Source organism: Colossoma macropomum, unplaced genomic scaffold, assembly GCF_904425465.1.
Source record: "Colossoma macropomum unplaced genomic scaffold, Colossoma_macropomum, whole genome shotgun sequence".
Classification (NCBI taxonomy): Eukaryota; Metazoa; Chordata; class Actinopteri; order Characiformes; family Serrasalmidae; genus Colossoma; species Colossoma macropomum.
This window is the reverse complement of record NW_023494784.1, coordinates 23155822-23179276: the sequence shown is the minus strand read 5'-3', so window position 1 is coordinate 23179276 and position 23455 is coordinate 23155822. Positions and strand designations below refer to the sequence as shown.

General features: G+C 40.3%; 2 protein-coding genes across 5 annotated transcripts in view; both read right to left on the bottom strand.

Moving 5' to 3' along the window:
* Positions 1-1499: 1499 nt before the first annotated feature.
* On the bottom strand, positions 1500-16230 carry mphosph8 (M-phase phosphoprotein 8). 4 transcript variants are annotated; one of them, XM_036557037.1, is made up of 14 exons: positions 15997-16230; positions 11978-12127; positions 8669-9700; positions 7956-8046; positions 7309-7803; positions 6734-6859; positions 6545-6633; positions 6095-6235; positions 5870-5956; positions 5607-5761; positions 5303-5460; positions 4929-5053; positions 4047-4130; positions 1500-3426 (listed from the first exon to the last, which is right to left on the bottom strand). In XM_036557037.1, exons 1-14 carry the CDS (start codon positions 16096-16098, stop codon positions 3385-3387), a joined length of 2877 nt encoding a protein of 958 aa, XP_036412930.1. In that variant the 5' UTR covers positions 16099-16230; the 3' UTR covers positions 1500-3384. The 4 variants fall into 4 exon arrangements, with proteins under 4 accessions (XP_036412930.1, XP_036413081.1, XP_036413005.1 ...); XM_036557188.1 differs by having other exon boundaries at positions 6734-6856; XM_036557112.1 differs by having other exon boundaries at positions 8669-9697.
* Positions 16231-17060: 830 nt separating this feature from the next.
* aff3 (AF4/FMR2 family, member 3) overlaps positions 17061-23455 on the bottom strand; it is a 31083-nt gene continuing 24688 nt past the window's right edge. Inside the window, exons 11-18 of the mRNA XM_036556945.1 lie at positions 22821-22954; positions 22652-22715; positions 21306-21442; positions 21060-21131; positions 20682-20775; positions 19283-19332; positions 18994-19190; positions 17061-18003 (exon numbers count right to left, since the gene is read on the bottom strand). Coding sequence (XP_036412838.1) covers positions 17882-18003; positions 18994-19190; positions 19283-19332; positions 20682-20775; positions 21060-21131; positions 21306-21442; positions 22652-22715; positions 22821-22954 — 870 coding nt within the window. The 3' untranslated portion in view covers positions 17061-17881. The remainder of the gene's footprint in view (positions 18004-18993; positions 19191-19282; positions 19333-20681; positions 20776-21059; positions 21132-21305; positions 21443-22651; positions 22716-22820; positions 22955-23455) is intronic.

The following is a 23455-nucleotide window of genomic DNA, read 5'->3' as shown; positions in this document are numbered from 1 at the left end:
GTGTTACTGTTTCGTTTATTGACTGTAATCAGGATGCCCCCTTTTGTCTAATAAATCTTAAGTCTCTTCTGTCTGTGCTTGTGCTGTTGTGAGGTGTGCTGGGGAAGTTTAACTGAACATTTAATTGAGAACAAGAAATAAGAGAGAAAGTGTAGGGCTCATGACTCTGAGTAGCACCTTCATATCAAAAGAGCTGAAGGGTCTACATAGAGTACTGTCACTTCGATAAGAATTCAAAGTCTTTTGTTTTTCTTGGGGATGCTTCAGATGATCACACCCACTTGTCCATTTTAGTATCCAGTAAACTTCCACAGAGTCAGCGATGCTGATACTAATGTTCTAAATTTAAACGTACAGTCATATGAACACCCCAGTTTGAACACCCCTGGACAAATTACATGTATGTTGATATTCTATGTGAAGTTAACACATCATCTACAGGTAACAAACAAGTGTTGCATGTTTCTTCAGTTTCTCTAGTGCACAATTTTTATTTATTAGCTAAGTTTAATATATTGAGAAAAAAATATATAAAATGTGCCGTAACTTTTGCACAAGCCACGTTTTATGTTTTATTTTTTCCCACCAATATGCTACATTCAGCAACAATATAAACTGTGTATTAAAATGTGCAGAAGTGTGTTCTGTGTAGAGGATGTTTTCAGCAATACTTGTAATTTGGTGCTAAAATGTTTGCATATGACTATAAACAGGGCCAACTTCAACAGGTCCAGGACAGCTAACTCAATACAAAGACACATAATTTGCCTGATCCAGCCAAATTATGATAATTCCACATCTGTGCTTCATATTCCATATTTTATTTGGAATAATATAGCACAATATTAATAAATTGTATAATGTAGTGTGTGATATTGTGAGGGCTGCACATCTTCAGAGGCATATTATCATCATTCTGTTCTTTTCATTGACAGCCATAAGATCAGGCATGTGCTAGTCTCATCGCTCATGGACGAATTTAGGTGAGATAATATTTGGTTGTGTCCAAATATAACACCACCAGACCCCTGATAGCTGTGACCAGTAGAGCGCTGTATCTCAACTGCAGTCCTACAGAGCCCCTTCTTAGCACAGTTTCAGCTATTCTATACCCAACACACTTAATTCAACTCACAAAAGGCTTGATAATTACCTAATGGGCTGTATCAGGTGTAAACAAGAACTGGAGTTGAGAACCACTGCAATGGAGAAACCAGTCTTACCTTTTCCTAGATTAGCACTTTTACTTAGAGAAATGTTATAAATATTAGTCAAAGCCCACCAAATGTCCTGACCACAACATGGCAATTACATTAGACTCTGTTAAGATTTGTTTGCAAAGTGTGTCACTTATATATCATAGAAATACATTAACAAATTCTGGTGTAAGATGATATAAAACATCTACTAATATACCCTCTCACATTTGCCATGTTGGTACCAGCATTAAATTCTTCCAAAGAGCACCCACAGTAAAATCTCACATTTTAAAATAAGCATCATTTCCAAACTCAGTTTTAATGCAAACTCAAACATCTTAACATGTGTAACATCAGATTAAAAACAGGTAATGAACATCGCAGGATTGCTTGTACAATCTAGGGATCTCTCACCTCACACACTTTATCCAAACTATAAATGATTGTCATACTTAAGAATTTAAACATTTCTTTTGAGAAGCAGGATCATATTCATAGCTCCTGCCTTAATTCCTGCCTCTATAGAGAGAGTGGGAGATGAGGCCACAGAAATCCTACCCACATCACACAGAGAACCCCTACTGTATTGAATCCTTTGGTCTGGCGGTGTGCCAGCCAGTCTAGATCCACAACTCCTCTCACCTCTTTCACTGTTGAGTGTCCAGTATACAAAGGTCTTGCATAATGTTCAGTTTAATAATATAAAAGTAAGATGCAGATCTGCACTATTCAAGTAGTAACTGTGAGAAGAAATCCATCAATACACATCAGTGAAGACATTTTCTTGTGACAGTTCAGATTTTTTATCATCCTAAGAAATTACGCAACAAAATCACTTAAGTGTTATGGAAACATATGTACAGTTTATTTGAAGAGGAAGCCAAGCTACGTGCATACTCTCACTCTTTCACGTTATCACACACAGGCCATATTGTAAAGACAACGAGAGAGGTGAAGGAAAAACAACAAAAAAAAAAAACAAAACAGGAATGAAGTTAAAGCGATAATGGTAAAAGGATATGCTGAGCAGCATACTGATTCCAGATGGATTTCTGGTAGAGTAACAAACCTGACTATAATCTTAGCTGATAGCTAGGAAATGAGGGGGGAAAAGTGATGACCTGTTATCTATACAACCAAACTACCTGAGCCGATAGACTATATTCTCTCCTCTCTGTCTGATCAGCCACCAACATGACCAATCATGCCATTCAAACAGATGACACAAAAAAGGCAGCACTGAGAAATGTGCATGAAGGAGGAAAAAGAATATCACTTCATAAATCAACACCGATGGATATTATGATCTCAATGGGGATGAAGTTGTTCATTTCTAAACAAATTGCATCTTTAGACATGGTTCCTCTCTCCTCTCAGCAGATACTAGCCCTTAAAATAGATATCCCAAACACACGTACACTTCACCCGTAATGTTGAACAAATCCAGGATTCATAGGTATATTAATATCCTACACAAACAAACCTACACAGACTGCCCAAGAGATCTATGAAGTTCAGTGTAAAATAGCAGAAGATTCAAAAAAGGCGAAAACAATGGGCAGGACTAAAGAATCAACCGTGATGGTTAAAAGGGCTTAGGTCCTGTAACATCCTGGTCCCACAAATACAAATCAACAGAGGGGCATAAACTAATTTCTCTCATCCTTTCTCACACACTCCTGCTCTCTTTCTCTCTCACACATACATACAGCACATGAGGCAAGTCCATGGTGATAAGCGCCAATAACACAAGAAGAACTACAGGTGAATCTGGAGTGATAAATTATTCTATTTAAAAAGAAGAAAAACCTTTACAAACAACATTTACAAATGACCCTTAGATCAATAATCAATATTGACTCCTCCCACCTTTTTTTTCTACATCTGCAGGAGTTATCCAAAATGTTTTGGACAAAAACAGATTTTTTTTCAAACTAATAAAACATTTCTGACACTTTTGCTGAACATGTACCCAAACTCTCCATAGTTTGCTATGAAAGACTGTGTAGTGTCTTTGGGCCTTCATTTCGAGGCAATAAAACGGAGCAGACACTGTACATAAACCGCCTCTTCTGCCTGGCATGCCTTGTGACACAGAGAGTACAGGTTTGAGAAATGACTCTCTCAGTTCTTAGAGTGGCTGAGATTCTGCGCTGAACTTTGACCTGTACAGGAGCTCTGGGCATCACTGTTGCTGGACTCTATATGCACAGATGAGAAGTTTAACCTGTGGAGATACAGAAAGACACAGTCTCTGATTAACACAAAGCATCTGCAGTAGGGATTAGAATCTCTAGGAACCTCATAATTTAATCTGGGGTGCAATTATAAAACAATTCTTTATGTAACTGTGATTCGTAATTTCTATAAAATGTCAGGTCTTCAAACCCAGAACTTGAATCAAGTTTGCAGCCCTGTTTTTTTCTAATCACTGGTAGTTAACTGAACTGCTGGTGTAAGTAACTCTACTGCCATACCTACCAGTGATTAGAAAATCCAGGACCAAAAAAAAAAAAAGGATTCAAGGTCTGGATTTGAAGATCTCTGGCCTATATTATGTTTATTTCTTTTACCTTCATTTATCAAACTAAGTAGTGGTAGCTGAGTTTACTCCAAATGTAGCTTACACACAAGAACCACACTTGTTATATCTACAAGACTACATCTTTCACCATCAAACAGATCTGAACTAAAAACTAAACTAAAAACTCTGGGGGGGTTAGTTGATATTTTTGGTCCACACATCACACAGAGGTCTTAATTCTGTAACCCCCCCACATCTATTCTATAGCGTGTGCATCCAAGTTACATGTGATCGGCATCTCCCCACCAGTACAGCTCCCTCACCTTAGCTGTGGGTGACTCAGCCAGACGAATAAAGAGTTTGTTGGCTCCTGGAACAGGGCTGAAGGAATAAATAAAGTGGCTATCCTGTTAAGAGAAGAGCACAGGCAGGTGAATGGAAGATTTTGGAGCAGCTCACTATTACTATAGAGCTAATCAGAGCAAGCACAGAAGCAAAAAAAGGGAGCAATGTAATGGCCACAGTATACTTGACTAACCACATGTATGCATGCACAAAGATGGCCTCTTATCCTGCATTCATTTGAAGCGTAGTTTGTGCGCGTCTTCAGAAACTAACATAATGCAATGCACTGTGATGTGAGGTCAGCAGCAGACAGAAACCATGACTACTTTCTGCTGTTTTCTCACGTAAAACCAGTTGCAGTGTATCTTATCAGCTAAAAGCCGTTGTGGCTGTGGATTTTCTTTCCACCAGTGCAAGAGCACACATGATCAATTGTTTGAAGACAAAGACTAAATTAATCAACAAGTACAATCAGGTGTGCCTCTGTCTTTTTTCAATGTAAACCTGGAGCCACATCCACCCTTTGCAGATGAGTTTGGACACTCCTGCGTTAAACAATAACACAGTCTGCTCAGTGGTTATGCTTCTCATTGTTAACTTTGTTGCGCTACATGAGAGAAAGTAATTATGGAAGATATACTTGTGCCAGCACGGGATGTTTTATACTTGACTTGCCCTCTAGTGGATGTAGCTTTTAGTCGCCCAGATAGACAAAAGGTACGCAGACTAGTATGAGAACATTGTTGCTCAAATAGCCACTGAGTACACATACATATGCATGTGATTACAATTAAGTATACTGTGGCAGTGGAAAAACCCTTTAGTGATCATATGCTCAAAGAATAAGGTCTGAGTCTTACAAGGAAGATGGGCAGCTGGAACTTGTCATTAAGGATGACAGCATGGACGCTACAAGGCCCGCAGAGTCTGGCTGTGATCTCACTCATAAAGTTAGCATGGAAGATAAAGAGCAGGATACCTGATCCTGGGACATGAAACAGAAAACACCAGCACTCAGAGGTGCACAATATATTGGCAGCTGATATACTTCTCACTGATAAGTGGGAATATCAAATTATTGTTTCGATATTAGAATTACAGCGATATTACACCTGATAACTTGGCATTATTTGAGATAACAAATGCACTGACGCATGGATGAATAGTTCCACCACCTGTCTTTACTTGTTTTAGTATAGTGATTTCTTTAAGCTGTTAGTGATTTGTGTCTTACCTTCTCCAGGTGTGGGTTGTGGAGGTTTGTAATTGAATTCCAGTGAAAAATCTGGTCCCTCACACAGGCGATGGCAGGCCAGAGGAAACACCGGCTCCAGCAGAGCCAACCGTGACTCAAAATACGCTCTGATCGTCTCCTCCGCCACTGTTGATAACCTGCAGACAATTAAGTTCACAAGGTTTTCCACAATGAAAACATCATGAATGCTTAAACATTTGTCTAGTTTCAAGCAATATTTGCATAAAATCTAAATCTAATGGTTTATGCTGTGGAGTCAGAGTCTCTTTTAAAGGGCACTCACGTCTGGATATGGTCTTTGATGAGGTCATATACCATGAGGTTGTTGCTGAGCTTGGCAAAGTGCAAGGCTGTGTTCTTGTGCTTAGAGAGGATGTTGCAGTCAGCTCCATATTCCAGCAGGAGGCGAACTACATCCGCATTTCCCCTTTTACATGCCTAACACAGAAGAAGCAATCAGCATTCATGGCAATTGAGCATTAAAATGACCAATCCATAAAAGACAGTGGAATTAAAACACAAACACTGAGATTTGCCTTTCCTCACCTTCATAAGGGCTGTCTCCCCACCCACTGTTTGAGCATTTAGGCACGATCCTGCCTCAAGGAGAATGGCCACCGTGGTCAGGAAATTCTGGATAGAATAAAGTAAAAGGTTGATGCAGACCATATTTTTACAACCATATTATCGTAACATTGAGTGAATGACATGAATGGATGTCTTGTGTAAGGCGAGTCTGAAGGACTGCTTCATCAGTGTGACGCTAATTACCTTCTCAGCAGCGTGCATAAGGGCCGTGGTACCATTCTTCTGCCTTCCATTCACCTTCACTCCCTTCTTAATCAGCAGCCGGAGAATGTCATCCTGTCCGCTTGCAGCAGCCAGCATGGAGAGGGACATACCACTGGAATCCTGCAGAGGGCAGACCATTCCCATGTACACAAGCACGCATGGAAAGCAAAATGCAAGTGGATGAAACACACAAGCGTAGTGTGTTGAAGTTTTTTGGATCAACAGCATGATTACAGTTGCAGGCTACTTTTTATACTATGAACAGCAACAAGAATTAACATATACTAACAATTACAAGCAGTAAACTTAAAGCTAGTACAATGGCTGCTTTGGTACTGTTTCAGCAGGTACTGATTGAGGTTAAATTGACAAAAGCAACACTTATCACCCAATACTGAAATACAGAAACCAGGCAGAGATGGCGCATACCTCCTGATCCAGATTGTAGTCCTCTTTGGAACTGAGTGCACGTTTCACAGCCATGTAATTCCCATTTTTTACAGCTTCCCGTAGTTCACCTGTGTTTGTGAACATTTGTGAAAGTTTTTGTTATTATTAATGTGAGAGGGTTAGTGTAAAAATAAATAAATAAATATATAAATAAAAAAAAACCCTCACCAGGAGTTAAGGCTAGTGGAGAAAGATTCTCATCCTCTCCATTCAAGTGTTTTTGGAAGTCCTCCAGCGTCATCCAGTCCAGCTTCAGTTCCACCCCAAGGTTGAGAGAAGGCGGCCCCCTGTCTGCTAGACATACAACCACAGCGTTTAAGTATGGCTGCAGCGACCTCTTTTTGTGTGCTGACTCTACTATTTCACATTTGTTTGATCATTACACCGTAAAGCATGGTTAATGAAAACATCTGAAAACAATGTTATCCCATCAAGACAAGAAATGAGTATGTGAAAATACATTAGGTCAGCTGGTGAATTTATTGAAATTATGTGAGTAACTAATGAAACTGATAGAAAATGCACTGGCATTTTGAGGCAGTTTGATTTGAGGCTTACACTGTGCTCGTATTTTAAAGCATCATCTGACCAGATTCCATCCACACAAAAACCCAGTTTAAAATGGCTGTACAGAAAAGTAATGTATGTCTACACAGCAACTGCATTATAATAAATTAAAAAAAATGTAACAAAAAAAGCAAAAAGAAAATGTGACAAGCATCTCTGTTGAAGGCAATACAAACCAGGAGTTTTATCAGAGCGTTCCAGGGGGTCCTGAGAGTCCTGATTGTCATCACAGGCAATGAGGAGGCGTGACTCACTGTCCTCTCGCCTTCTCCTTCTCCTCTCCTTCCACCTCGAGTCCTCTGTAGACTCAGGTGATGCCATAGCCTCCACCACAGACCTCCGGTCCAGACGATCTAACCGTGCCTCCTCTGACAATCTCTGTCTCTCTCTCTGTGCCTCCTCTGCCAATCTCTGCCTCTCTCTCTGCACCTCCTCCATCCTCGCTTTTCTTTCTCTCTGGGCTTCCTCAATCCTCTCCTTCCTCTTTCTCTCCTCCTCCTCAATCCTCTCTTTCCTTCTTCGTTGCTCCTCTTCTTTCTGTTCACGCTGTATCTCCTCCTTTGTCTTGGTGGGAGGCTCATCTGACCTGTCACTCCTCTCCGACTCTGGTGTGGCTTTTTCCTGTTTCTCCTCTGCCTCGAAAGAAACAGGACTCTGACTAGCTCTTGGGCCTGGAAATGAACAGAAATTGGAGAAACATTAACACTGTCAAACTAACAGGCAAAACAATTATATAAATAAAAAGGGAAGAAATCGGTTAGGAGCTCAAACAAAACTACAACTGGATAAATCACTAAAACACACACACAAAAAGATTCCTCACCCTCCTTTGCCTTTTCTGACTTGTCCAACTCAGTCTTCTGTACTGGAGACTCCTTTGTCAGCTTCATCTTTTTATCAGTCTTGCCTGAATTCTGAAACAGGACACAAAATCAACACATTTTCAATCAAATCTGATTGAAAAATCTGATTGAAAAATGGGCACTCCCATATTTCACTGACAATGTTGTGATTCATCAATTTAATCTTTGACAGATCTGTATGATCAAACTTGAGTCTGGTAGGATTGTGTGTAAATTAACAACCTGAAAAAAATGCTTGACTTGTGTTTAACCAGCCAAATCAGTATCATTTATAATAACCAATAAGAACAGAAATACAAAATAACAATAATATCAATAATTTATGCACATGGCAATGTAGATGTACTTATTTCACATGTGCATTAGTATGAATAATTGCTGCTATTCCATGTTCCATTTTATTACATTGTGTTTTTTTATACTACAGACATTGCCAAAAAAATAAAAACCACAGCTAGTGCAGTAGCATCCGATATACTGCGATACTACAGTGTTATTCTAGGAAAATAATGACATTACACACTCACATCATTCTGCCTTCTTAAAACAACTAAGACATTTTGTTTATTTCACATTTTATTCTTTCCAGACGTTGTAATTTTAACACCATAAAGTCTGTTTGGTAGGGGGAGCAGTGCGCTCACTGCTTGAGTACAGATGTGGTGACTTGTACCTTTGGTGTTGTGTGAACAGCCTGCTTCCTGGGTACACGGTCCTTGGCTTCACATGTCAGCAAGAACTTTTCAAAGAGATTGTTGGGGTTCCCCCCTTTCTCCCCAGCTTCATCCTTTGGCTCCTCCTCTCTGGACTTGTTGGAAGGAGCTAAAGCTAAAGTGGACGAAGAAGATGAAGACACAGAATCCTTCTGAGGAGGACAATTTGATTCCTGGCCTTTGCCCTTAGTTTTTGGTTTTGCCGAGGCTCCCGTATCACCAGAGTCAGGGTCATCCTCACTACGAGATGACTTACTGCTGCTCTTACTGCTAGTCAGACTCTTCAGCTTGTTTAGGCCGCTCTCTTTGAGTAGGGGAACTGGGCTGTCTGTCTTTTTGGGCTTTTTGTCCTGAATAAGATCTTTGATACCTTGCAACTTCAGTTCAGATTTTTTATTCTTCTGTTTTGCCTTGGAATTATCACCACCAGAAGACTTCTCTGTTGATTTCGGGGTTGTCAGTTTTGCTGCAGTGCTGTTGAGGTTGTCTGTAGCTGTTGTGTCGTCAGTGTGTGACTCTGATGGTACGTCGCTCTTGTCTGTCTCGTCCTCCGAGGACTCGATCTCCTTTTTTGACTTAGCCTTTTTTTTCTTTCGCTCTTCAACACTTTCCTTTTTTTGTTTTCCTCCATCTTTAGCTTTGCCATCCTTCTTGTGTTTCTTGGCTAAAGCTGGACCATCATCGTCATCGTCATCATCATCGCTTTCAATGGCTCTCTTTTTTGCATCTGGGGTCTTCTCTTTTTTGGGAGGTGGTGGTGTAGAAACACGATCTTCCTCTTCTTCTGACTCAGGAGCAGGCAGTGGTTTGTCCTCCTTCCATTTCTTGTCCTTCTTCTTTTTCTTCTTTTCTTTTACTGACTTTTCATCTTCTGATTCCTCAGCGTGCTTCCTCTTCTTTTTCTTCTTCTTAATAGGTGACTCTTTTGACCTGTCTTTGTCACTGTCACTCTCAGAGTTTGCATCGAACAGGTCACTCTTCATAGGCAGCTTCTGGGAATTAAAAACAACTGCTATTAACCACACACTGGTCACATGGTCTGCAGTGCCTAGCTACTATCACCCCAGCCGACTGGCTGTTAGCATCCCTGGCTATCCTGAACCAACTCGGATATGCCTGGACGCTAGTCCTGACTGAATCTGGCCTTCGCTGTGATCTGTTTCACAGAGCAACACAGTATAATAATGCGACCTCTCTCTTGCCTTTGTGTATTGTCCTATGGTCTGCCAATGCATCTATTAAATGCCCTGATATTGCTGCTAGCTACTCCAGTGTTCCCTGGTTTAGTTTGTCCCTACCCATCTATGGAACCCCCGTTTTAGTCACACAATCCGTCTTACACCGCAACAGAACTGCATAAATATAGTCACTCCTATCGACTTCCCAAAATTAGTGCAATAGTGGCCAGTAGAGCTGGTATTCCCTGTCGACGTTATATTTACTCTGAAGGTACCAACATTTGTTCTTTTTGGACTTGCTCTCGCGTTTCAGTTCACCCTTTTATCCACTCCTCTAACCTCAGTAACCTGCGCTTTCTTGCTCCTGCTCCTTCATGTTCGCTCTCTTTCTAACAAATCTTCTCTGTTTCAAGAACTAGTATTGCCTACTGATTTGCTTTTCTTAACCGAAACATAGCAGCAAGCTGGTGACTACTATGCAATTAACCAAGGTACTCCAGTCAATTTTAATTATGTTTGTAAGACTCGCCCTTCTGGTTGTGGGGTTGGCTTGGCAATAATCAACAACAAATTAAGCATTACTGAACCTAAGTTTTCATCTCCGGTTTCCTACAAATATCTTGTTATCAAACTACTTTCCATCATTAACTGGTCATTATCTTCTGGCCATGTTCCATCGATGTACAAAATTACCGCAGTTACTCCAGTCCTTAAAAACCTGGCCTTGATCAATCTAGCTTTAATAACTTTCTTCCCATCTCAAATCTTCCATTCTTATCGAAAGTTCTTGAGCATGTTGATGCAACCCATCTCAAAGCTTATTTGGAAACAAGTAATCTTCTAGATCCCTTCCAGTCTAGTTTAAAGCAATATCATTGCACTGAAACAGCTCTGGCTAACGTTGTCAATGATCTGCTGGTGACAGCTGATGCTGGTGCCATTAGCATTCTCGTGCTACTCGATTTAAGCACTGCCTTTGACAGTTAACCATTCCGTCCTCCTCTCTAGACTGAGTGAGCTGGGTTGTAGGCTCTGCTCTCGACTGGTCCATTTCCTATCTAACAGATCGTAAACAATTTGTTACTCTCTCTGGGAATCATTCCTCCACTTCCACTGTCACTCAAGGGGTCCCGCAAGGGTCTGTACTTGGACCTTTATATTCATTATTTACATGCTCCCTCTTGGCAAGACTTTCTCATTGGTTCTAAATCTGCTCTCAATAAAACCGGCCCCCTCACTCTTTCAGTTGATTTTCTCGCTCCTGTGGTCCGTAATCTAGGGGTCATCCTTGACTCTTCACTTAAACTCGACTCATGTCAGCTCCCTTGTTAAAACCTCCTTCTTTCACTTGCGCAATACAGCTAAAATCCGACCATCTCTCTCCCAGTCAGCTGCTGAAACTCTTATTCATGCTTTCATTTCTAGCCTTTTAGATTATTGCAATTCTCTTCCTGCAGGCATCAGCTCATCACTTCATAAACTTCAAATGGTTCAAAATTCTGCTGCTCGTCTCCTGACTTACACCCACTCACATCACCACATTATACATATTCTCCAAACCTCCACTGGCTTCCCATAAATTACCGTATTCAGTTTAAGATCCTTCTCCTCACTTACAAACCTCTCAACAATCTTGCTCCTTCCTATCTCTCTGACCTTCTCCAATCCTACAAGCCTATGCCCATTCTTTGTTCTTCTACTACTGGTCTGCTCACCATTCCCTCCTCTAACCTCCATAGCTTTTGTGATCATGCATTTTCCAGAGTAGCTCCGCACCTCTGGAACTCTCTCCCTTCTATATTCAGCAGTCAAATTCTCTGTCCTCAATCAAATCCAACCTTAAAACACTTCTATTCTGTCTTGCATTCAATCTTCCTCTATCCTAAACTATTATAGTTCATGTCAGTTCATCACCTGAGCTGTGATTTTATTATTATTATTCTTATTCTTATTATTATTATTATCATCATCATCATCATCATTACATGATGTAAAAGTCACTCATGGTTTTTCTCTGTTACTCTTAAGATACAGATTAATCTCATGATGGGCATTTTGCTGACTGAACTCAATCTGCTGGGGCTGTCTCACCATGCCGGAGTCTTTCTTAGGTTTTCTTTCAGCCAGGGCCCTCTCATAGGCCAGCAGCACCTCACTACAGTCCTCAAGGTGGGCCTTGGGCTCCCAAGTGTCATCATCCGATGAGTAGTTCTTCCACCGCACACGGTACAGCACTTCTCCCTAAAGGGACCAAAAGACAAGGTCAGTTCACTGACATGCTTACATTTCTTTCCAGCAAACAAATAGCATGTGTGGCACAGGACACAGCAGCTGCAAAAGAGACTGCCAGAATGAACCTGACTTCAGCGCTCTTGATGTGAAAATGTTATCAAAGGGTACTTCAGTGTTGCACTTTTGATTGGCACCATTCATTAGTAGAATTAATACTCAGTGGACAGTTTTTGAGAGGCACAGGTGAATTTCACGGATGCTCATTATTCACCATGTTGCTAAGTAACAGTAACAAATGGAACTGCCTGTCTGCCTGTGTTTCTTGGCAGCACTTAAATAATCACAGACTCTGAACACAATGATCTGCATTCATCTAGATCAGAGCGGGTGGGACTTCTTCCCTGTCCATCACTCTGCTGTTTCCTCTTTCTGCTTATCACTCCAGCCCATGTTCAAAATGGTGATTCAATCTTTGCTTTAATAATACCCTTCATAATCTTCTCCTTGAATATCAAAGGTAGGCCCCAGCATCTGCCGTCAGCTGAAACCAATATAAGCTTACAGATCAGTGCTATGCTTGCTAACAGTGCGCATGCTGTGTTGCGCGTATGCAGACATCACTCTGTCAGAGAGCGCCAAAGTTAAGTACTAAACACAGTCTGTCTATCACACTCAGAGTGACTGAACTGGCTCGCAGCCCATACTGGCTGTCTCCTGTTTCATCACTCGAAACACACAGACACACACACGCAAGTGCAAGAGAAGACTCTGATAGGAAGGTGGCTGTCACATGGGATACCTACTGATTTTCTATCATGACAGGCCTTCCTGAAGGCTTTGCTAAACCAGCACTATCACTGTAACTCACACAGAAGAGTCCATGCGTACTCTTAATCTGTGTCAGCGATTAAGGCCATGTTACGGCACCTGAAATTTCACTACCCACCGAATAAGACGATTCAAGTATACCAATATAAAATCTCTTCTAATCAAATTAAGGGTCTTTGGTAGCATTGTGTCATATATGGTAGAAGTTAGGGTTAAACTATTTGACAAATGTTGAATTGTGATTTTTCTGACCAATGTTGTGACTGTGACTTAAACTGCGATTACTTTCTAGAAATTAAACTGTTTTTGGTCCTGAAAACCAGCATATCCATTTTCTCCAGCCTGAGGCTTGAATGGTGAACACAGCGTGCCAGACTGCCAGTTAGTTGTGGTTGTGTTGGCATGTACACAGCACATGTGTGTTTGGATGATTGTGAATGGTCTAACTCATTTACTGGCAGTTCACAAACTCGGTGTCAAGTTAAATTTCCTCCCTTAAAAATTGTTAATAACGGTGTTGATACTGTAAGCTATAAGAATTGCAGCCCTTTAAATTTGTGATTTCAATTCTAAAACGATTAATCTTGCAGCCCCAGTATAAGTATACCTTGACATGGGCTCGGTGGTGAGATGTCTATGCCTAAAAGACATGTGTAAGTCAGATGTAATCAGTGTAGACAGACAAACATTTGCACTGGCCTCTTGGGCCACTAAGCCAACAATAAGTGTGGCCAAAATTAAGATTTTTTTTTTTTTGGAAGAATTACAGAAACACGTTCATTAAATACATGTTGTGGGGGGTTCATATCCTACAAAACAGGCCCTTGATCTCGTGTGGGATTGTAAAAAGAAGTTATTATTTTATTGTTAAGTGGTGGATATTTATGTATGTGTGAAAATTCAACATGTGAACCCTGGCCACATGGATGTCTCAAATTACTGAAGGAAAAAAGAAAGAAGTCCACAACAAAATGACAAAATGACCACAAATGAGTAATGTGAGATGTTCTGTCAGTTACCTTAAAAAAATGTATTGTAATCCTCCAGAAGTCCAAAATTACATAATAGCAAAAGTAGCCAAACACACACATGCAGACATGCACAGTCATGCATGCCTAGACACAAACTCACAGTCAATGCATGAGAATGGACAGTTGTTAAAAAGACAGTTCACTGACTAGCAGCACTGCTGTAGATAGACTATTGGGTTTTACTGTCACTGTACCTTATCTCTCACAGCACACAGCTCTAAAGCACAAATGCTACTGCGGCAGGAATCGGTGGAGCTGGAGCCCACACATGATAAGAGAGGTAACGCTTTTATCTCCAGCAAAGAGCTTCTTCCTCATTTACACTCCTCTTGCCTCTTGCTTGCACTGTCATTTACTCACTCAAGCATTTGATCTACTCTGACCACATTTTACGCTCTTTCCTCTAGCTGTCTGCCACTCCTCTTCCTTTTCCCTGTTCCTCTTCATATCTCTTACTCCTTTATAGTAAACCTCTTTGATACAGCACCTGTGCATGGCGATCCTCCAGATAGGCACAGGCTAAAACAGTGGACCTCCTACAACACTCATGACATGCTCAGCAGCAGCTCCTAATGCACATGACTTTACGACACCAAGCCTGCACTCTGTTACTAGACAGTAACAGAGACAGACTATAATAATCCGACAGCAATACAAAAGGCAGCTATACATTATCAAACTGTTAACAGCGCAGACTGAATGCACCTGTGCAAGAACAAGGCTGGATTCAAAGGAGCACGCAGACCCACAGCAATCTGTCTGCATTTTAGCACCGCTGTAGTAAACAGAGCACTTCAGGTCTGCACGATGATGTCATCAAGCTGTAATGTAATAGCCCTCTATTCACCTCCCAGGGGCGCCTGCATGAAGCCAGACACAGTTCATAAAGCTCCACAGCAGAAAGAGATTCTGACAGGAGCCGGATCACAACACGCCTACTCAAAACAACGACAGGCTACACCACGAGCTTCTGAAACGGTTTCCACTATTGCAAAGCTCAGTGAAACAGCTCCCTCTTACACAAACAGACCTCCCTGTTTAAGTGCAATTGTGGCTTTTCTTAAGCTAAAATGCTGATTCACTGCTAAGCAGCGCTTAAGAAAAAAGTTTACTCGTCCACTTGGAAATGTTTCGCGCTGATCTCTGATGCATGAGTCCGAGTGGTCTCTGAATGAATCCCACCTGCTGCTGGTTTATCCCTGTGTGCTCCGATCAGCGCTCCTTTCTCATCAGTGATACAGCAGCTAAGGCTGTTCTGCGTGTTTGTCATCGCACATCTCAAACACACGAGGACTGAAAACAAATCTGAGTAAGGGAAGGTGGGCGGCTTATGATCAGGCGGCAGGGAGCACCTACGACGGATACTGCAAAGGTTAACCTCAGAATAACAGCCAATTATTAATCGAAATCCTAAAACTTTTCCTGACAACTTCGCCAGTAAGTGACTGAGGCGCCGGTCGGAGTGGAGACTGCTTGACTGCGGCCTGATTTCTAATGTCAACAGTTCAGTGAAAGCTGGAGGCGCCTGGATAGTTTCCCCCCAGTTAGTTCAGGATAGTTCCTCCCAGTTAGCTCAGATAAAACAACTATTTTTCCAATAGTGTCTATAAATAAAAAAACGGAGTACACTGCATGTTTTAAACTACGTAACCTACGTCCAGCAACAGCGACACAGCTGGCTCCGTAGTAACAGCGCTAGCTTAGCTTGTTCGCTAACCCAGCAGAGACGTGACCCAGCTAGCAGCTAGCCAGCGGCTAACGAGAGGAAAGTTAACCTAGCTAGCTAAGCTAACTTGTTACCCTTTTAGCACGCGTTAGGAGTGCTGTGCATGGGAGAAAGCGGGCTCGCGAGCCTTTTCTCGCCATTTTAACAGCTTGCTCGGCGAACGCACGTGCGGACAGTTCATCCACTTTTGATTTCGAAACGGCTACGTGGCTAACATTAGCTTTGCTAACAAGATGGCATCCCAGCTTGTCTGATACAGATAGCCGACTAGCAACCCCCTCCACCACACTCACATCTTCCACTCGCATGTCAATGATCTTCTCCACTTCGTACACGTCCTCTTCTTCATCTTGCTCGCTGTCACCGGGCTCCGCTCTCTCGGCACCCGAAGCCATCTGTACGTGTACAAGGCGCAAACTTTAGTTTTCTAACTCAGGATAATTTCAAGCATTGCACGAAAGGCCTGGCGCAAGAAAAACTGGTCCGGAGCTGCAGCGGGCTGTTCTGGTTAAGGTGGAGGGAGCGCTGGGCGGGTCACGGTGGGAGGAGAAACGTGTTAGCGCCTCTACACAGAAATCAAAGGTTACACAGGGACGACCCCAGTTCACCCACGCTCGCCCGCCAAGATTAGTCGGACAACAAAGCACAAACTCGTGAATGAAATAGATGTTTGGAAATCCACAAACGCAGCTTACTATTGTTTTTTTAACCTTACCCCCAATTCGTTGTGTATTTTTGTCATGTCCACTCATTGTTGTGTAGGTTACACACAACAGTGCAGGTAGTTAGTTGTCTATATTTGGTCCAGTTTTTCAATAATCCTACTGGATTTCTTCTCATGAATTGGATTACATTTCTGTAAATAATAGGATTGTAGGATTCCATCCTCCCGGAAGAACCTTTTAAAGCCTTGTCTTTTGAACAATTCATTTAGGGCTACTATAAAAAACTGCAGAGATTTTTGTTTACAGCTGGCAGTGCATTACATTTTTTATTAATTTTTATATCAGTGCCATGGACTATACACAAATGGAGTCAGCTGGTCAACATGAACTAAATGGGTATTTTTAATTTAAGGATAGTGAAGGAAACATTGTTACCGATGTCAATTTCAATGTGAAATGACACATACTGAGTGGAGTTGCCTTTAGATCTATAGCGTTACTCTAACCATTATTATATAAATCTGTTAAGAGTCCACACTTTCATAAGAAGTCTTGCACAGATTTCACACAGTGCAGTTTGCTGACTACATAAAGAGCACCACCACTGCATGCACAATAAAATGACAGACCACACATGGTTGCACAAAAACCTTTATAAAAAATCAGTGTTACAAACACACATTGACCACATTTACAGTGCATTTAAAAGACATTATAAATGCACTGATAAAAAGTTACAAAAATATGAAAACTTAAAAGAGTGTCCTGATCACATTTGTGTCATTTGTTGGCGAGCTACTGGAATAAAACACTTCACTATGGTATGTGAATGATATGAAGTATAAAAAAGGAAGAATGAATCATCTTTTATAAAACAAATGTGGCACGTTTGGCAAAATAACTTGTGTACAGAAGTAAAACAGTGTGAAATCATTATAGACATCCTTACTGTCTTACTGCTTAAATACAGAGAACAAGTCTCCACAGCCTTCTGCTTTAACTATGGGTTGAATGGGTTGAACTATGGATTATGTGAAAGAGCTTGTACACATGAAAAGGTTCCCTAATGCCTCTTAAGTGTGACAAGGAAAGGTTAGCAAGAACAGCAGCTCTTTTACCAAATCCACTATAGCCTCTGAAGTCTTCTGGCATAGTGTTTCCTAGCTCCATTCCTTTAGTCCACCTGCTCTACAGTTTTATGTTTTCTCTGCATCCGAGTCTGATTCAGAAAGTCCTTCTTGAGCTGAATCAGAGCAGATACAACATGAAGCTGTGCATTGCTTGTGGGCCTCTAGACCCGGAGGTATGAAACACTATTCTATCATACTGTGCACATGTGACTTTTGTCCAGGTGGAGGACAGCGTAAATGCTAAAACCAGATGCATAGAAAACTGAATGACTTTTGAGTTCCCGTTGGCTGGTAAATCTGATTGTAGGGCAATGTCCAGGTTACAGCATGTAGTACAGTAGAATCCTGAAACACCATGTCAAGGCAGTGGCTGAGCGTGAAACTTAAGACAAATTGGCACTGATCCGTATCCACTGCAGTCCCTGTCTGGTGTACTGGACTATATGGGCCATACTGCTGTGTAGAGTCAATGGTCCAGTCAGTGTGTTCAAGTAGTTAAAGAACTCTAGTTAGAAAGAGAGCGAGAGAGAGACAGATAGAGAGAGAGAGATGTACATTGTTCAGTTGAAATTTAACATTTTTGAGCATACTAAGCGCATCATTGTATAGTGGTGTTGTACAAATATAATGAAAATACTAAGGTTATGTTATTTTCAAGCATTTACTATTCTGTGAACAAAGGTGGCACACAAGAAAAGAGTCAAAGAACTAAGAACCAAACACATAAGGCCATGATAGACTAGTCCAACATCTGCCAACAATCAATGGCATTCTAATGCTGGCAGTCAGCTTTATAGTACTTCAGAATAAGAACTGATAAGCCAAACGAACCAGAGTGAAAGGGACATACTAAAACAGTGTGAATGTGAATGCAGGGAGAACCCTCTAAAACATTGGGAATGGAGAGGACATTGTGAAATGCTGTGAATGTGGAGAAAACACTCTAGAACAGTGGGAATGGGGAGAACATTCTAGAACAGAAAGCACGTGGGGAGAACAATCTAGAACAGCGTGTACATGGTAGAACATTCTAGAACATCTAAATGTTAAGAGCATTTTAGAACAGTGTGAAAGGTAGAGAACACTCTAGAACAGTGTGAAAGAAAGAGAACATTTTAGAACAGAGTGCATGTGGCAAGAACATTCTAGAACATTGTGACAGGGGTAGAACATTCCAGAATACTGAATAGGGAGAACATTTTATAACAGTGTGACAGGAAGAGAACATTCAACAACATAGTGCATATGGAAAGAACATTCTGGAAAAACGAGAAAAGAGAGGAACATTAAAGAACAGGGAAAGTGAGAGAACATTTTAGAACAGTGTGAAAGCAGAGAACAGTGAAGAACAATGTGAACTGCAGATAACACTGAAGAATAGTGTGAATGAGGGGAGAACATCACACCAACGCAGTGTGTTTAATGTTTGTTGAAGAACACTGGGTTAGTGTACTCTGGCCTTTGGAGAGACCCCGAACACTGCGGTTTTACTGACCTTTGTTTTCCCTGGCCAAGGAGTCAGCCAACTCCCAGTACTCATAACTGTACAGCACACTGTTGGTGATATTGAGGTGGTTTGCTGCCATCTGGTGGATGCGATTGGGAATATTAATAAAAAGGGAGGTGGGAGAGCCGCCAAGGTGGGACCCTATGAAACCAACAGGGGATATGCAAGTAGGAGGTACATTTCCCCTAGAGAAACACACACATACACAGTGAATTTAGCATCAGCTTGATCTTTTATACAAGCACTTATTCAGTGTCTGAATATAATTAAGCTTTACTTTGTGGTATTGTTCCAGGAAGGCGCTGTGTGAGGCACTTTTGGGGAACTCTGCAAGAACATTCAAGCAAATATAAGTAAAATGTAAACAAAATAGTGGGCTTCTGTGTTTTGAATCATACTCTGCGCAACTGAGGTGATGACTGGTAGAGCAGCAAATTCAAACAAATATCTCTCTTCAGTGACACTTCACCAACTTTCATAAAGTGTGGCTGTCATTACTGTTTATCATTTTTGTGATTAATCGAGTCGCTAAGATTTTAAAAAGGCCGAACAATTAAATGGACTTAACTGAACAGTAACAAATCATGTGTAGCATTTCAAACATTCCAAAATATATTACGGAAAAAGGCTAAACAAGGAAGCCTCTAAAACGACTGCATTAAAAATATACAGACACTTAGAGACTATGCTGAAGACTGATATAAATGGGTGTGTCCATTAGGCTCTGTTTCACACCGTGATTAACTTTAAGAAATGCCAATCTAATTTACACAATTTTCCACTTACCCTGATTCAGTTTATTAGCCAAGGCATATTTGGTGTTCAAATTGTATTTCTTTGGCTTAGCAATGGAGCTATGGGGCTAATGTTGTTAAACAACACTACAAATAAAGTGTCACCCAAATCTTTTCTGTAAAATATATCCTCAAAACCTCTCTCAACCCACTCAAACCACACCCAAGTCTTCAGTATGACTTACTGTGAGCTATAAAAATGAACAAATCTTCACTGTGTAGATGGACACAATGGGCAACCACTTGAAAGTGGTTGATGTTGAAAGTGGCTGCAAACAGCATTCAGCTAAAGTGTAAAGTTTTATTTATTTTTATAGCTCAAAGTAAGTCATAATTTTCCTAAACTACATTGACAAGTCTTAGCGACCTTAATAAAGACAGCATGTAGCACAGTAGAATCCTCCAGTTTAAAACTAAAGAAGCTACATTTAGACACCAAATGTGTCTCAGCTGATTGACTAAATCTGGGGTAAGCAAAAAAATGTAAATTAGATTGTTTGCCAAACCAGTCCTGTAAAATGTTGTCGCTGTTGTGCATAAACCTTGTTTTATGATGAACAGACCAATTAAAATGGTCCAAAATTTAAAAAAATGGAAAACATGTTTTGGTTACATTAACTTCCATTACATGTTAATAATGTTTTTCCTTCTCTTTTAAAGTTATCATTTTCAAAATACAAGGTTTTGCTCCAACAGTGACATGAGTTATCAGCATATAAATTGACTAATCATTGCCAATTTTATTAGAGAAAATACGTTTTAATCAGTGATTTCCTAAAACATTTAGTAATCAATTCTTATCAAGCAATTGTGACAGCTCTATGTGTTACATTTCATGAATGTTTCTTCTAGCTTTGAATGTTTCCAGATGTAAGGACATACCTTGAAGTAGTCCTGCAGGGCTTTGGAGTATTTCAGAGCGTTGTCTTTTTTCAGTCTGAACATTTGCCAATACAGAAGAGCAAGACAACGGAAACTATAGTGCAAAGACACAAAGACATTCATTGCTTTTAATCATGTCTACAGTGCAGACGTTTTGTAACCAGTTCTTCATTTATTCACAAGCATGCCCTGAGTAGCTCATTAAGTTAAGGTGTTGCTTCCAGGGAAGACAGCACATCAATGGATCCTAAGGCTGAGCAGATATCACAGATAGATGGTGCTGTTGTGCAACTGATTAACCCTAACTACTAGTTTCAAAAAGGTTTTCTAATGAATATTCTGCTAAGTACACTCAGATGGTTACAGAGTGATATTTACCAAAGCACAGCAAGCTGCTGGTCCTCCTGCCTGGCTCCAGAACCTGTGTGACTCTTTAGCCTCATGGCGTATCTGTCAAAAACACAGAATAGGCCTATATCAGCAAGAAATTAGTGCCTGCACTACAGCGTGTACTATATGTGTGTGTGCTGGGGGGAAACGGCTTTAAAATAAACAGAAGAAAGGGAAAAAAGATAAAGATGGGGGATATAGGAGCACAATGAAAGAGAAAGAACACATAAGCACCTTATCAGCTCCACAGTTTCTGCATACATGGCATAAGGGGACTTGGCCTCCAGAGGTCCTTCCTCCATGGCTTTGCCACACTCCATAAAGGACAGAGCAGCATCCACATAATTCACAGCTTTCCCTAGTTTATCCACCTGAGAGCAAGCAGGGAAAGCACGGGCATACGCAGGTAAAAGCTCTGAATGGAATGAAGATGCATTGTTTAAAGAAACAGTGTGGTGTCACATGGTTAATTGGAAAGCATTCTCTTTAGATTGCTTACTTATCTTCTTAGCAAAAGGGGTTCTATATAGTACCAAAAAAGATTCTATGACTTGTAACAACACACATTTATTACACATAAGTTCTTTAGTAAAGAAAATCATTCTATATGGAACCATGAACACTCAAAGAACCCTTTGCATGATTAAAGGGTTCTTTGCAGCATTAAATGGTTCTTCAGATTGGGGGAGAATGTGCCGTAGATGCTTCTGTACAGAACTTTTTTGAAAAGGGTTCTATACAGCTGTCAAAGCCTGTAAAAATAGAAGAACCCTTTTTGGTGCTATATAGAGCCCTTTTCAATAAGGTTCTATTTAGAACCATACAAAACACATTCTCCAATAATCTGAACTCTTTCATGATGCAAAGAACCCTTTAGTCATGCAAAAGGTTCTATAAGTGTCCGTGGTTCTATATAGAACCATTTCCTTTACTAACTAAACTTAAAAAACATTTTTTCCGAACTGCAAATAACTATGTAAGCATTCAGATGGATCTTTTAATTGTCATGGTTTTATATAAAACCGCTGCATTTACTAAAAAAGACTTTAATGAAGTGTAGGCATGTCTTAATCTTTAAAAGTACCCCAACAGCAATAAAAAGTTCATGCTACCGTTCAAAAGTTTGGAATCCATGTTTTCAATCATTTAAAACCAATTTGGTTGCAGATAAATGTATAAAATAAGACTCATCCAGTGCAACTTCACTGGTTTCAAACTATTAAAAGGAAACTAGGAAGCTGTGAATAAAAATAAAGAAATTTTAGATGTGCGCAGAATGATGAATGGTGCCATAGGATATTATAGAAGGACTAAGTAAAAATAAAAACAGTCATATTTTTAGTTATAGTGGCAATAAAATATCATAAAAATTGGTGTAAATAAATTATTATAGTATATTAACATTAATTAGTGTTGTCACTTCTTGTTTACAAAATTCTTAAAATATTAAATAGTCTCATGTTGTATACATTTTTGAAATTGTGCATGAAAAAAACTAAATTATTAAAATGGCAAGTGATCCCAAGCTTTTGAACAGTAGTATTGTTATCACAGTGTCTGTGTTAGCACTGCTGACATACCATAGCATCTGCTCGATGTTTCAGTCTTTTCGCCTCGTGCATGTAGTATTCAGCATGGTGTGAACTGAAGTAAGAAAGGGTGGAAACTGTGAGGGAGCTTTTACGGGACATGAAAGGCATTTTCTAGGTCCTGATATAGATATTTGCATGAATACAACAGTTAACTCACACATCAGTGTAAGGCACGGTTCCTCTGTAGTATGCTGGCTGTTTGGTAGATGGAACCCAGGACCCAGAGGGAGGCTTAGTGTTTCCTGATGCTCCAGCACACTCTGCCTCTATCTTAGGTTGAGTTCTCTGTATCTATTATAGGTGAGGGTGGACATTGTGATAAAAACATGAAATCACAACACACGATTTAATATAAATAAAATAAGGACATTCTAGTCAGACAGTCAATCAGCTACTTGTTACATACACTGTATGCTGTAAAATGGCTGTTGTTGTGAACAGTCTCTCTATAATTAACCTAAATATGTCTTATCTATGATACATGCTGCTATACAATATCCAGGATACACTTAAAGAAGTATAATATGAAGTAATTTACAGCAAGAACAATATTAATACTGCCATAATGCCAACCCATAATTACAGGTTACCTTGTAGTTGCATTTATGAAAGTTAAGATTTTAACTTTTTCTTAATGGAAAAATGATTTACATTTCTAAAATACCACAAGAGCTATGAAACACCTCTAAAATGGGCATAACACCACTTCAGAGGGTGTACAGCTATGGAGTCAGTAAAACCCTAAAACCTCAAACTAATGAAATGAAGCCTTAGTGGAGAGTATGGTTATTA

Coding starts and splice junctions, on each gene's coding strand:
- mphosph8 (XM_036557037.1), bottom strand. CDS start 16,098: ATGGCTTCGGGTGCCGAGAGAGCGGAGCCCGGTGACAGCGAGCAAGAT. Junction 6,860..7,308: donor ACGCTCTGATAAAACTCCTG/GTTTGTATTGCC, acceptor TTGTATGTCTAG/CAGACAGGGGGCCGCCTTCT. Junction 6,236..6,544: donor ACTACAATCTGGATCAGGAG/GTATGCGCCATC, acceptor TGCCCTCTGCAG/GATTCCAGTGGTATGTCCCT.